We start from the raw sequence: 15,088 nt of genomic DNA on the forward strand, positions 1-15,088 counted from the left end.
TAGTACTACTACTATTATGCCTCAATTGACTATGTGTAACTTAACACACAAATAAATACATTGTATGGAGATTGCAATACATTTTGCCAACACTTTCAGATAAAAAATACACAAATCACTAAGCTCACATTATGCGTTTGTTATACATGTACTTCTTTATTTCTAAATTTCCACTAAATCAGGAATCTGAATTCATAGTAATGTAATTCACATTTAAGTAAAATGATCTCAAACTTACATCTAACTATATATTGTATTAACCTGAACTGGATTCAAATTCAATGCAACATGTATCTAAACTCAGGCAAACTTTTCACACATTAAATTATTCTTTAATTAATGTGCAAGAAAAATTACAAAGTTCTTTCTCAAGAATTGGACTTCTATTAATAAGTGCTCATTCAAATACTTTGTAAATGAACCCCAAAATATTGTAAGCTAAGATACACAAGTTAAACAGATAGCAATTATAATCATGACATCAAATTACCACAAATGATGAATTAAAAGTTGTAAAAGAAATAGTGAAACATACGTGCTGAACACTGTTTAACACAAAATAATACTGACAAAACTGAAAATGTTCATTTGAATTCATTAAAAATAACTAAATTGTTCTAAACAAATTAAACTAAAAAATCTATTTTGTCTTCTTCGATTCCTGTTCATTGTTTACTTCCCTGTTCTCAACCCCTTCTTGTGATGTGCACTTTGAAGAACTGTCTTCTGCAGGTTTAATGGACTGCGCTTTTTCCCTTTGCAGCTCTTGATAGTAGATCATTAGCCGGCAGGTCAGAAGCAAAACAAACACAATTGGCAGACTCATTCTTTGGTATCCATCTTTGATTTGATAGTTTGCTATTATGTCATTGACATTAACAAGGATCATAAGAACGTTGGCTGCAATTTTCAATGGTCCTGAAAGTTTATGAAAGAAAATGGTATAATAGAGTAACAATTTATTTAACTCTTTCACTACAAGGGAAAATAACAAAGTAAAACAATTTTATAAAAATCCTGTAAAACTACATCTTTTATCATCACCATACCTGGTATAAATACAAGAACGAGACCACAAGTGACCTCAGTTGCAGCTATAACTTTCCGGTATGTGTGGGCATTTGGTCGCCACGCTGTGAAACTCATAAGAGGAAATACTTTGGCCATCCGTATGTATTGTTTTCTCTGAAATGTACACAATGGAATGGATTTAAAGTAAAACGCGAAAACGCAAATTTAATTTTGGTACTTTTCATCACAAAAATAATCCATTTTGTTATGGAATGACCATAAAACTTAAAAATTCTTTTTTGAGCTGCACTACTTCAGGAACCCGTTTTTGATTTAAGCCAACTTACATACTTCAGAATGATAAAAGAAAACGCAAGAAGCATTAAATAAACAGTGGAACCAACAATAAAAAACAAAGAAAAATGGTTGAAACAAAATGGGACTAACATTTACTGGTTCAAGCCCCAATAGCCAATAAAATGAACTGTACAGTACAGTAATAAATGTATACTACAGTAATGCTATTAAGTTAATTAACACATATTTTAAATGCTACACAATGCTATGGTTGTGGAATTGGGCAAGTTGGATTATTGTTGATGTGACACACTAAAATAGGGTGAATACACGGTGCCTATACCACGTGACTTTTTAAGATCTGTGTGGGGAGTTGTCAACAAAAGCACGACAAAGGTAAGATTTTCAAGGATAACTTTTTTAATATGTCATCATTTTCAATGGGATAAAGTGGAGAGTGTTTGACAAAATCATGATACCTATAGAAAACTCTCATGAATGAGTGGGCTCTCCACTTTATCCCATTAAAAATTGTGACATATTAAAAAAGTTATCCTTAGAAATCTTACCTTCGTCGTGCTTATGTTGATATTTTACTCCCCACACAGATCTTAAAAAGTCACGTGGTATAGGCACTGTGATGTACAATGGAGACACAAAAATCTTGACCAAACTGGATTGAGTTATGAAACCCATTAATCTAAACACATGTCTCTTATAAGCGTTTGTACACCGAGAGCTGATTAGCAAGAGTAAGATTTGAGCAAACAACAGACCGATCAGAGGTTGCAATTTGTTGTGATATATTCAAGCACTGAATAATAATGATAAGACAATCAAGCATCATGGCAACAATTATTTGATCGTAAAGGCAAAGAGGTACAGTTCGGCTCAAACTACTCAAGCCTGAACATATGAAATTACCAATAATGTATTCAATAGCACTATTTGTATTAAGATTTAAACTGATACTCCTTCAAGATATAGAAGGACTTTGTTTGTGATTGCATGGACGTAAAAATACTAAGCGAAGTTTGTTGTAATGTCCAACAGAAGATAAAATCTAAGAACATTGCCCCACCCACACGGTTTTTGCATGTAAAAATTATTTCAACAATCTATTAGTTGCTTACCATTTCCCGATATAGATCCAAACTTATTGCAGGTGACAGTTTAAGCAGGCCTATGAAGATAAAAAATAGACCGAGAGTTACTGCAAGTACTCTAAGCACAAAAGATGCCATTATTCGCCTTGCTTGCTGCTCACCAAAAAACCGGAAGTTTACACTCTGAAAATGAATGAGTAGAAGTGAATGAATATACATTTTTCGCCAATAATTATATATAACATAGATTGACATATGTTTTTACTGTACAATTCTTTCATGTTAGGGTGTTTTTGACGCGAATTGTGCCATGTAATGTAATATGTTTTACAGTTTGATTTTCATTATTATTTTACGTTTCTACTTTCACTTTCGGTTTCAGCAGCACAAAAAATACACAGAGATTTAGTCAGTATATTTTTGTAGCTTTTAACCTGAAGGAGATATTTACAAACTTTTGCAGCAAAAGTTAGCATGAGATTCTTTCAAAACAAGTTCCCCGATTACCAGGAAGGTGGTAAGGTTGAAATAGACCCCTCAAAATGGGTTCCCCAAATTTACTCAATTGTAGAATCCATACAAGAGGGCATGCCCCCTGTCTTTGACAACTGTGATGGCGGCATTTATGTCGGAAATTCAGGTATAGCGTACATGTTTTACTATATTGCACAAAATGATGCATTCAAGGACAAGCGTTCTTCATTCTTGGAACAAGCTGTATTGTATGCCAATATGGCAAATAGTTCAAACTATGGCCAGGATAAAGCATCATTCATCTTAGGAGCTGCTGGAGTGCATGCCGTCACAAGTCTAGTTTATGATGCCATAGGGTCACCACATATTGCAGGAAAATGCTTGGAGAAATTTGCAGAACTCTCGAAAATTTGTTCACCAATAAATTTTCTGAGGTGTGGTTCAGATGAGTTGTTTGTGGGCAGAGCTGGTTACTTGTGTGGCGTTCTCAATCTGCGACAGAAACTTAAAAACCAGGTAAGGTGAAATTTAAACCCTATTGGTGATTTTTATGCATTTCACTTTAAAGTAGGACTTCTAAACTTAAAGTATTATTTTAAAAAATTCTTTTTTTGTATGTATACGTTTACCAAAATATTAAACGGGCCTTTTCACAGATTTTGGCATGTATTGAAGTTTGTCATTTAACGCTTTATATTGATAAATGTTAACATTTGATCTAAAAATCTCTAGCAAAAAACAATAATAAAATTAAAGAAAAACAGTAACCCTCAACTGGGCTCGAACCACTGACCCCTTTAGTAAACGTCTATCCCTTAGACCACTTGGCCAACTGTTCTCATACTATGATGAATGTATTTTATACTTTATATAAGCAATCCTCGCAGTGTCACAAAATTTAACATTCTAACACGACACGCGACTTGTTTTCTATAGACAAAGAAGGAAATCAAGTGTGGGTTATTCTGCAATAACTTATGGGCGGAGCTTAATGTTTCGAAAATAGTTCCGAATAAATAAAGAAAATATTGCAGTAAAATGCACGTGCTAAAACCCGCTCTAAAACGTCTACAAAAAATTTTATTTGTTAGGGAACGTAATTCAGAAAACATTTATAGCATGTCAGCTTTCCAGTAGCATCAATACACGTGACGTCATTAAGTTTCTACGATTGTTGTTTTCAATGAAAGTGACGTCATTTGCAAAATATTTATGAATGACAATGACGTCATATGTTTGTACAATCCAATGACGTCACTAAATAGTGAACTTAGTACTAAGAAGGGCGGGGTATTGAAAAATATAGTTCACGTCCTAAAGCTTGAACCAAATCAATTAGAATCGTGTTACGGTGTTAGAATCGAAATAATATTTTTATATGATGGTTTGTTGTCGAATAACCCACAGTAAGTTGTATAGATGCGTGTTATCAAATCACTCGTGCTTCGCACTCGTGATTTAATTCCTACGCATCTTTACTCCTTACTGTGGGTTATTTGACAACAAACCATGATAGAAAAATATTATTTCTTAAACAACAACAAAACTCTCCAAATTATTACATCGTTTCGCATTGCACTGCTTTATAATTTTCAGGTTTTTAAATCATCAAAAGATGCATATAATGGATATTTTAGAGCATGGTTAATGTTCAGTATTACTGTTTCCTCGCAAATATAACTACAAGGAAAATTTGTGAATCTGAAACAATTTTTTTAAATTTTGTCAATTTACAAAAACTTGAAAAGATCCCTTTAATACTCAATAAATTCAATCATTTTATGTTTTCATGGAATGACTTGAAACAGTCAGTTCTTAAACATAGTTATATTGCAGTGGATAAAGTCTCCTTTTCATGAGATTGTGAGTTCAAGTTCTAATCATGGAGTTTTAATAATTCAATAATTTAATAACTTAATACCAGGCATTGTGGCCCATTAAACAAAAAAAAATGTCACTGTAAATATCTGCCTTCACAATCCAGTTTTAAATAAATACCTAAAAAAACATAATCATTTTAAAAACTAAGCATTCTAAAAGTTTTGTTTTTCAGACTGTACCAGATGATGTAGTTAACCAGCTGTGTTCTGTAACAGTGGCATCTGGTCAGCAATACAGAGGCAAAAATCCATCTGTGCCACTGATGTATTCTTACTACGACACAGAATATTTAGGTTTATTCAATACTTGTATCTTTGTTTATGTACTGATTTCATTAAAATTAAATTGATAATTTGTCTTTAATGTATTACTTTCTTGTATGAAATACAGATAAAACAAACATGTATAAATAGGTCTGGAATAGACATTCTCTGGAACTTTCTTATGAATACTATTGTGTCATTTATGTATTTTTTAAATACTATTAGTAAGGGGACAGTATATAGATCACCTTCATTTTATCAGGCAAGTCCCTATCTACATATTTCTAATGTTAACCTTTGTGAAAATAATTAATATCTTAAATGTATAAACATCATTTGATCATTTGCTGATTTAGGTATTTTAATATTATTTAATGTAGTTTCAATCATTCATTTGATCTGTTGCAAAATCTGTAGATATGTTATATGATAACTCAAATGAAAAATTATTATTCACAAGGAAAATTGTGTTTGAAAATTTCACTGAAATAATATGTTGGTTAGAACGCAAGGTTCTATTTGCCTTCTTTGCGCATGAAGTGCATACTGATGGCACATTCTGATGTTCTAAGCATGGTAAATGGCTGAAGTGAAAAGAATCCTTAGGAGCTTGAAGGCCTTAAGTCCTTGACATCAAACTGTCTTTCCAGGTGCTGCTCACGGTCTCTCCTCCATCCTGCAGATGTTGATCAGTTTCCCCAGCTTTGTGAAGTCCAGCCATGAGACAGAAGCCCTGTTGCGGTCCGCAGTAGACTTCATGCTATCCCTCGAGCAGGAGAACTTCAACTACCCACCTGCAATGGACGAGGTGAAAAGGCAGCGACCTGATAAGGAAGAGCTTGTGCACTGGTGCCATGGAGCCCCTGGTGAGTGGACTGGTCTTTATAATTGAGCCTTACTTTGGGAAAATGGGGTTAAATGCATGTGTGTTAAGTGTCGTCCCAGATTAGCATGTGGAGGCTTCACAGGCTAATCAGGATGTACACTTTCTTCTTATATGGTGTTTGCTTTTGTAAAGAAGTCTCTTCTTTAAAAAAATCCAGTTGTATGGAAAATGTGTCGTCTATGATTAGCCTGTGTGGACTGCACAGGCTGTGTGGACTGCACAGGCTTTGTGGACTGCACAGGCTTATCATGGATGACACTATATCCAAATGCATTAAGCCCTGTTTTCATTTAAAGGGGCTCAATTTTAAGTTTATTGATAAATTGTTTAAAAGACTTTGGTCTGATACCCTGGTTCCTAGAATTCATGTAGATGCAGCATTGGTATAAATTGATTTTCTGTTTAAACCATAACATGTATCATGAATTGCTGCTATTTCTGTCATATTTTATAAATTTTGGCCACAGTTTTCTTGTGTTGCAGTGATCACATCTGGTTGTTCCATATGGTTGCAGATTAATTGTATGTTATAGCATTATCAAAAGTTAACATTCAACATATTATTGTTATTCTATGATTTGTTCGCATGTGCATAAAGTAATGACCTTGTTTGCACTTTACACTTGATGCACATGCATTTAGCCTAGTTTTCCCAGAATTAGTCTCCATTTGTTCTTAATGTTTGCAGGTGTAGTGTATCTGTTTGCGCGAGCCTACAAGGTCTGGGGTGACCAGAAGTATCTTGATGTTAGCCTGCGCTGTGGGGAACTGACCTGGCAGAGGGGCCTGCTGAAAAAGGGGCCAGGGATCTGTCATGGGGTGGCAGGCAGCGGATATGTCTTCCTGCTGCTATACAGATTAACAGGTTTCAATCTTATTATTCTCACTTGTTGTGTATCACCTAATAGAGATGCTTTAGTTATTTTTGAAAGACTGATTTGTTTCTCTTATGATACTAATGTGGTAAGTTGGCTTGCTAACAAGATTCTTACAGTCTGTCAGTAGTTTTTCAATATTTCTCTAACCTTCTCCAAGCCCAATAATTGTTGTCTGATCTTTACTAAACATCATGAGAATGTGCCGGTGTGTAAACTTTAGTTCCTTAGACATAGTTCAATTATTACGGAATTCACCTCATGAACTGAATTGTGGCCCTTGAATTTTCTCAAATTTGCATGTTCAATATTTATGTTTAAAGTAATACAAATTTATCTCTGCCAAATTCAATTACTAGACAGATAACTCCAAGAATTATTTAGAAATAGCTTGTTAATTAGCAGAAAAGATTTGTTTTCATTTATACTATTTCTTGTTTATGTTTAACATTTCACAACTGATCATCAGCAATATATGTTAACAATTTCTGTTAACCTACTTAAAAAACCTCTTGTTTAACTCTTTCCCACTCAGAGGCAAATAGAAAATGGCTATGTACAAACAGCATACGACCTGAACAGACTGCGAGTAACTTGAAGTCTGTTCAGGTTTTATGCTTTTTGCTGCTCATCAGTATCTAAGGTCTTTCATTAAATTTAACTTTCTAAGGGACTACAAACGCATCAAAATACATATCTAAGTGGTAAAGGGTTAAAAGTTTGTTTGACAATACTGCCTTGTAACAACCTATACTCCAGGGGATCAAAAGCATCTGCATCGAGCCCTGAAGTTTGCCGAGTTCCTGTTCATGCCCGAGTTCCAACAAGCGCGAATTCCGGACAGTCCATACTCGCTGTATGAGGGATGGGCTGGAACAGTGTGTTTTCTGGCCGATCTACTCCAGCCAGAAAAAGCAGAATTCCCGTTCTTCAATGTTTTCATGGAGTGAGGCACAAATGGAACTGTTTTTTGGACATGTTTGATTGGTTTAGTGTTTTCTTGTAGAAAGGCACCAATATAACTGTTTTGGAAGGTTTTTTATTGGTTTTAGGTTTTCTTGTAGAAAGGCACCAATATAACTGTTTTGGAAGGTTTTTGATTGGTTTTAGGTTTTCTTGGAGTGAGAAACCATTGGAACTGTTTTTGGCAGGCTTTTGAATTGGTTTTGGAGATGATTTTATAATGCACAATTGTCCAATTCTTACAGTTCTGTAGCTCTCATGCTTTTCAAAATATAGTGAAAAGGCCTTTAGACTAGCTTGCATGACTATACTCTTTGTAGAATTAAAATTATCTACAAAAAAGGGCAACATTTTAAATAAATCATGACAATGAAAACAAGATCAGACAGTAAATAAGATTTAGAAAGAAAACTTAACAAACCATAATCTACATGTGTATCAGTACACTGATTTTTCAGATAATGTTAAGTACTGCTTTCAATACCTTTGATCGTGCTCTTGTGTTTTTATTGTATTTCTGTATTTATTGTAAAAACATGCTTGTATGAACGTTGTATATAACTTCGGGATAGGCATTTTAATTGTTGGTAACAAGATCTGTAACTGTTGTAGCTGTAGCTGTTGTTAGCTCCCTTTGACCAAAATTACTGAGGTAGTCAGTTATGTGTTAAGTATATGAGTATCACTCTGGGGAAATGGAGCATATCGCATGTATTAACCCTTTGCATGCTGGGAAATTTGTCGTCTGCTAAAATGTTGTCTGCTGAATTTCTATAATTAGCATTTTCTTCGATTTTTTTTCAAAGAATACTATCAGAATAGCAAACAGTTTGGATCCTGATGAGACGCCACATTCTGTGGCAGCTCATGCCAAACACATACAATAACATAAATACGCATAGATCTGCATACTTTGTAAATGGAAGTCATAAATATTATGCTTTCTGAACTGAAAACACATTGTATTTACTGAAAAATGTGGAGATTTTTTATTTATAAATTAATAAAAATTGTCACAATACTATATTCACAGTAACATACACTGAGAGTTTTGCCGGTGTATACGTTTGTATGCCCCCTTTCGAAGAAAAGGGGGCATATGGTGATCGGACTGTCCCTCTGTCCGTCTGTCTGTCTGTCCATCTTTCCGTCACACTTTGCGTTTAGGTTTGAAAAATGCTCATAACTTCTATGTCCCTTGAGATATAACCTTCATATTTGGTATGCATGTGTATATTGACAAGGCCTTTCAATATGCACAAAAAAATTTACCCCTGTGACCTTGACCTTGAACTTAGGGTCCGCATTTAGGTTTCGAAATCTGCGTTTAGGTTTCGAAAAATGATCATAACTTCTATGTCCCTTGAGATATAACCTTCATATTTGGTATGCATGTGTATATGGACAAGGCCTTTCCATACGCACAATTTTTTTTACCCCTGTGACCTTGACCTTCGACTTAGGGTCCGCGCTTATGTTTCAAAATCTGTGTTTAGGTTTCCAAAAATGCTCATAACTTCTATGTCCCTAGAGGTATAACCTTCATATTTGGTATGCATGTGTATATGTACAAGGCCTTTCCACGGGCACAAATTTTTTTACCCCTGTGACCTTGACCTTGAACTTAGGGTCTGCGTTTAGTTTTCGAAATTTGCGTTTAGGTTTCGAAAAATGCTCATAACTTCTATGTCCCTTGAGATATAACTTTCATATTTGGTATGCATGTGTATATGGACAAGGCCTTTCCATACGCACAACAATTTTGACCCCTGTGACCTTGACCTTGAAGTTAGGGTCCGCGTTTAGTTTTCGAAATCTGCGTTTAGGTTTCGAAAAATGCTATAAACTTCTATGTCCCTTGAGATATAACCTTCATATTTGGTATGCATGTGTATATGGACAAGGCCTTTCCATACGCACACAAATTTTGACCCCTGTGACCTTGACCTTGAAGTTAGGGTCCGCGTTTAGGTTTCGAAATCTGCGTTTCGGTTTTGAAAAAAGCTCATAACTTCTATCAAGCGTTTATAGGGGGCATAAGTCATCCTATGGTGACAGCTCTTGTTGTGTTCTAGGTTATATCTTGATACGGGCCTTGGAAAACCAAGCTTAATGCATGTGTGCATGTGTTAAAAGGTATCGTCTCAGATTAGCCTGTGCAGTTCGTACATGCTTATATGGGACGACACGTTCCGAGAAGATACGATTACAATTCACAAGCGGCTTCCTTTACATGAAAAAAATACTTAAAGTTGAAGTGTCACATTAAGCCTGTGCAGTCTGCACCTGCTATTGTTGGAAGATACTTTAAAGCACATGCATTAAGCCCGGCTTTCCCAGAACGCGGTTAAATTAATCAAGAGTAAATGCGAACCATTTCTGTAAATAACTTACACAACGATCCAGAATGTATGGACGGTAAATTCAGTGAATAAGACGAATTGTTTAGCTTTGCGCAAATGAACTGTAGTAGAGCGTAGACTTTTAAAGATAGTGCTTTCAACGCATCTACCGCACACATTATCTGTCTGAAATATTTCATTTCCTTGTTTACGGAAACACACACAATTTCGTGCTTAAACGTGCTAATTTATTGGCGTCGCACTGAAGTGCGGCGACTAGTATGTAATACGTTTTTTTTCGCTTATGGGAGAAGTTATTTTACGGATCAATGTATATATTTTTGTTGTCAGAATATCTTGCATAGTGGTGATTTTTTGTGTAAATTAGTTTAAATAAGTACTGCATTTGTGCCTATTACATTTACTACAACATTTATTGCCAATAATGCAAAGCTTATTTTTTAATTAATAACTGATCACAGGGACTGTGCAATAATAAAAGATCACAGGGACTGGGCAAATACGCGAACCGGTGAAACTTTCTGGTTTTGTATAAAAACAAAACTTCTTTAATCCACTATCATAGCAACCACCTAGTTACTAATAAAGGCGCTATAGAGCGCGAAATGCGACACGTATTATTAATTGTTATAATGAGTCTTGATAAAGGAAGCAGCCGCTTATCAATGAGGAGCACTATCACATCACCCCAGTCTCATTACTATCAAGTCCTCCTACAGGTTTTTTTAAGAACCACATATAGAAGGCCGCGGGCCTGACCCGTATCTTGCCAGTGGTATGGACCCTTTGGTATGGACCTTTACCCCGCTCACTATCCAGCGTTTAAACTTCCGGGTTTACATTTAAACCGACTATTAATAGCTTATTAATATCTTAGTTAGAAGGTGATTTTTCAAGCGGTTCCGTTGTGTAGTGGTTACACGCTGGCTTCACATGTGAGAGGCCCAAGGTTCGAGCCCCAGTAGAATCAAATTATTTTATTTGTGTTCTATGTTAACTTTTTGTTTTGATGTAGACATTTTAATTTAAATAAATATGCAGTTTTATTGTAACTATTTTTTTGTTTTTATTATGCCCATGAAAAATATGTGTGAGAGGGTGGAGGGGGGGGGGTTCGTAAACACATTAAAACTTTTACAGTGTTTTCATATCAATGAGTACTGAACCCCTATCGTAAATGAGCAACATAAGAATAAGTTCTGAATCATCTCCCCTTGAAGTTGAGAAAAAATATGAAATTACGCTTACAAGATGAAGCAGATTTTTTAAAACCTACACAGTTCTGTTCCATTAATGAAAACAGCACACGGATGCCAGTAAAAAAGAGGAAACCAATGTAAATAAAATGAACTATGAAATATTTGGGGGTTACAACACAAAATCAAAGATAAAGGTTATTTGGGAGTTATAACACAATATCATAGATAATGTTTATTTGGGGGTTATAACACAAAATCATAGATAATGGTTATACCAGTATCTTTTTCTATTTTGTTTAAAATAATCGGCCAATATATTAATATTAGCAGTAGAAAAAAAATCGCTCCATGTAACTTCATTGAGTGCCTTTTACACTGAAACTTCCGACGCCCTTTGATGCTTTGCATCAATACTTATCTTGTATTTCTCTTGCATGAAAATCAGTTATTCGAATGGATGAGATTAATATCGGTGAATATGATTTTAGTTGCTAAAAGTAACACCATGTTTTGCACGATTTCGTCTTTGTAAGCCCCGTGCATGTGTAGCCCGTATTACGCAGCCTTAATAGTTAATAATAGCACCCTCTTGAGTCAAATGTGACACAACAACCACCTAACATTTGCATTAGATATGCAAATGTCCGAAGGTAATAAATTGATGATCTCCTAATGCCCGCTTTCTTTTCTCTTAACCATATAGCACGCATAACTAACCGGATTTCACCCAAGGGTTCATTACCACTTTCCACCGATTAAGCGATAAAGGGACATGTTTTGGTGGTTATAACGCGGGCAATCTGCATAAATGACTGTTCCAAAATCACTTTAGATTGTCCGATGATAGAAGGTATGATAAATACCAACATTTTCATTTTGTTTTATCGACAGTCGTTATCTGACCCGTGGCTATCTATACTTCTTTGAAAAACTGTGTACCGGGTACATGTAATATAGACTGGTCTGGTTTCAAACGTTACTGTAAAATAGCCATGCCTGCGTTATTAATATGGTGCTAATTGCATTAATTCCATGTAATATTCTTTCACATTTTTACAAAATAGAGTAGACCAAATCAGTGCTAACAGAATAGAGTAGACCAAATCAGTGCTAACAGGTTCCATAAGTATCGATATGTGGTCAGAATTGTTACTGTATTAAAAGCTATTAATCTGGGAATTTTGATTTCATACAGATATTAACCCTTTCAGCGCTGGAACCGGATTTTAAAGGCCTTTGCAAACAGTTTGTATCCAGATGAGACGCCACAGAACGTGGCGTCTCATCAGGATCCAAACTGTTTGCTATTCTGATAATATTATTTGAAAAAAATCGAAGAAAATGCTTATTTTAGAAATTAAGCAGACGACATTTTAGCAGACGACAAATTTCCCAGCATGCAAAGGGTTAAGTTATACTCGTATAATGTGTTATGAATGTATATGAGTTGCGCTCTGCGAAACCGGGTATAAGGCACGTGCGTACAAATCCGGGTATAAGGCACGTGCGTACAAAACCGGGTATAAGGCACGTGCGTACAAAATTGTCCAGTATAAGCCTGTGCAGTCTGCACAAGATTCTTTGGGGGACACTTTCCGCTTGCATGGTGTTTTTGGTTTAAAGGAAGTCTCTTACGAAATCTAGTCCAGGCGGAGGGTGTCGCCCCTGCTTAGCATGTGCCGTCTGTAAAGGCTAATCTATAAATGCTGTGAGCGATACTTGGAATTCCTGCATTAAGTCCGGTTTTTCGAGAGCGGAGTGAATTCGCATTTCATGAATTTGTTAATTTGACAGGAAGTATATTACGCGTTATTTGTTTACATATTATGCGGTCATTTAACAAAGTTAATTATTTTCGTTTTCTTAACAATGAAAGAGATGCAAATAAATGTTGTCTTTTTCAATCTAATCCTGTTTCGGATGAATAGGAATGCGAGTGGATAAAGCGTATTAAATTACATTCGTCTATACTTACATAATTTTATTCATTTTTATCCGCGATTTCAACAGAGCCCTAGATTCGAAAAATGTGTGACGCGCCAGTCTAACTTTGGTCATTATACTTTATGTATCATATACGTGAAATTATATAGAGAGAGGTCGACTTTACTGTAAATTATTGGTAGATAATAAATAAAAAGGACAGCGATGGGAACATACATACATGTCCGCTAGCCCGTCACATTGGCGTGCTAATCAGAGACAGTATTTTCGCTATTTCTACTTACGAAAAACATTTGTAACGCAAGGCCGCAATGAAATCGCGAGGTGATGGACGTCTTTATTGTTAGTTAATAATTTTATTTACCCATTGGACCTTGGTCGTGGTAGATTTTGTGACTGAAAAACCTCGATGCGCTGTCACATTTGACAGGCGGGCGGTACACTGGACAGTGGACTACCTACCGTTGTACTTTTTGCTGGACTAATTTAATAATAAAACGCGTTAATATAGCTCTAGTCTTCAGTTATGTGGAGCGCGCGCTAAATATACTACTTTTGGATTAAAATCCCGGCTTGAAAGTGATTGGAAGACAAATGAGAATCCGCTACACTTCAACGGGAAAGTAGTGTTCCAACAATTATTCAAATTTTAATAAGTGATGTTTCTTCTTTGGATCACCATCACATTTAAACACTAAATTAATGTGTTTGATACACGAGCGCGTGATGTGATGTAGATTTACACGATTATTATTGAGAACTTATCAAAAGACTTAATAAAAAATTTATAAACAAAAATAGAGTTTTTGCAAATGTTGACGTAACATTAAGTGTGTTTGGTGACGTATTATTACACGTTTACACAAAATAACGCAATAACGGAATAACGCACTGGATAAGGATTTATCCTAAGTGGATTATAGAGATACACTAGCACAGGTGCTTAATTGCAATTGGTGTCAATTAAGAACGGATTATTAGATCTATTTCGTCAAAGGTAAGTGCATGAAATAAAACAGTGAATTAGCTTTAATGTATCAACTATCAATCCCTCTTCATCCAAATCCAGTTATTACACGAGACCACATTCCGCCATAAAAGCATGAAATGAGCCGCGCTTTGGAAAGTTTCGCGAATTGCACGTGCATATGTGGGACGGCACTTGGCGTCTAAACTGCACTTTGGTAGATCTATAGAAGAGACTTTTCCATAAACGAAAAATGTCGTACTAGCGGAAAGTCTCGATCCTGATTATCGCGTGCGGACTTCAAGTGCTATTCTAGGATGATACTTCACGCGTATTTTCGTATGCATATTTCGTTTTCCCTAATTGCGATTAAAATGTTCTTGATTAAATGTCATACGGGACCAGAAAATGTATCCAAAACAGATTGACTACACGTATAAATTATTTAACATTTTGTTGGTAGCAGTTACTTTTTAAGATACTCAATATGTGTGTTCACTATAGCCAACATGGATAAAACAACTTTGGGTCAATTTCATCCTGCATGGTCCGGCTTGCTAGGTAGTAGAGCGCTTGACTGTATTTCGGGGAATCGTGAGTTCGAATCGTTTACGGACCACACAATATGGCTGGGGATTCGTAAACAATATGGCGTTTTACCCGTCCTATCTCGCCCCTCCTCCTGTTTTCCCATTTTCCTTTGTATATGATGATAGTAGGCGCGCCATGCGAAAATGGGCATTATGCCATCTGTGCGGATGCGCAGGCTGTTCTGGAGCTACGCTGATCGCATATGGCACCATTTTCGTACGACGCGGGTCATATATTGATATGAATCATGTACGTTTAAGCAAACACA

The 15,088-nt window shown here is 35.7% G+C and overlaps 2 protein-coding genes across 3 annotated transcripts in view; both read left to right on the forward strand.

Moving 5' to 3' along the window:
- Positions 1-2,787: 2,787 nt before the first annotated feature.
- On the forward strand, positions 2,788-11,171 carry LOC127853692 (lanC-like protein 3). 2 transcript variants are annotated; one of them, XM_052388413.1, is made up of 6 exons: positions 2,788-3,404; positions 4,942-5,062; positions 5,683-5,898; positions 6,607-6,783; positions 7,553-7,787; positions 7,846-11,171. In XM_052388413.1, the coding sequence occupies exons 1-5, from the start codon at positions 2,889-2,891 to the stop codon at positions 7,741-7,743; spliced, it is 1,221 nt and encodes a 406-aa protein (XP_052244373.1). In that variant the 5' UTR covers positions 2,788-2,888; the 3' UTR covers positions 7,744-7,787; positions 7,846-11,171. The 2 variants fall into 2 exon arrangements, with proteins under 2 accessions (XP_052244373.1, XP_052244372.1); XM_052388412.1 differs by having other exon boundaries at positions 7,553-11,171.
- A 2,321-nt stretch (positions 11,172-13,492) lies between these two features.
- The window catches only part of LOC127853683 (uncharacterized), a 171,132-nt gene continuing 169,536 nt past the window's right edge, over positions 13,493-15,088 (forward strand). The window contains exon 1 of the mRNA XM_052388397.1: positions 13,493-14,259. The gene's annotated coding sequence lies outside the window, so the exon portion shown is untranslated. The remainder of the gene's footprint in view (positions 14,260-15,088) is intronic.

The sequence above is a fragment of the Dreissena polymorpha genome, chromosome 12 (genome assembly GCF_020536995.1).
Source record: "Dreissena polymorpha isolate Duluth1 chromosome 12, UMN_Dpol_1.0, whole genome shotgun sequence".
Taxonomy (NCBI): domain Eukaryota; kingdom Metazoa; phylum Mollusca; class Bivalvia; order Myida; family Dreissenidae; genus Dreissena; species Dreissena polymorpha.

Excerpts from the sequence above, each read along its gene's own strand:
- LOC127853692 (XM_052388412.1), top strand. The coding sequence starts at position 2,889 with ATGAGATTCTTTCAAAACAAGTTCCCCGATTACCAGGAAGGTGGTAAG. Across the intron at positions 3,405-4,941 it reads GACAGAAACTTAAAAACCAG|ACTGTACCAGATGATGTAGT; the intron begins GTAAGGTGAAAT and ends TTTGTTTTTCAG. Across the intron at positions 5,899-6,606 it reads CTGGTGCCATGGAGCCCCTG|GTGTAGTGTATCTGTTTGCG; the intron begins GTGAGTGGACTG and ends TAATGTTTGCAG.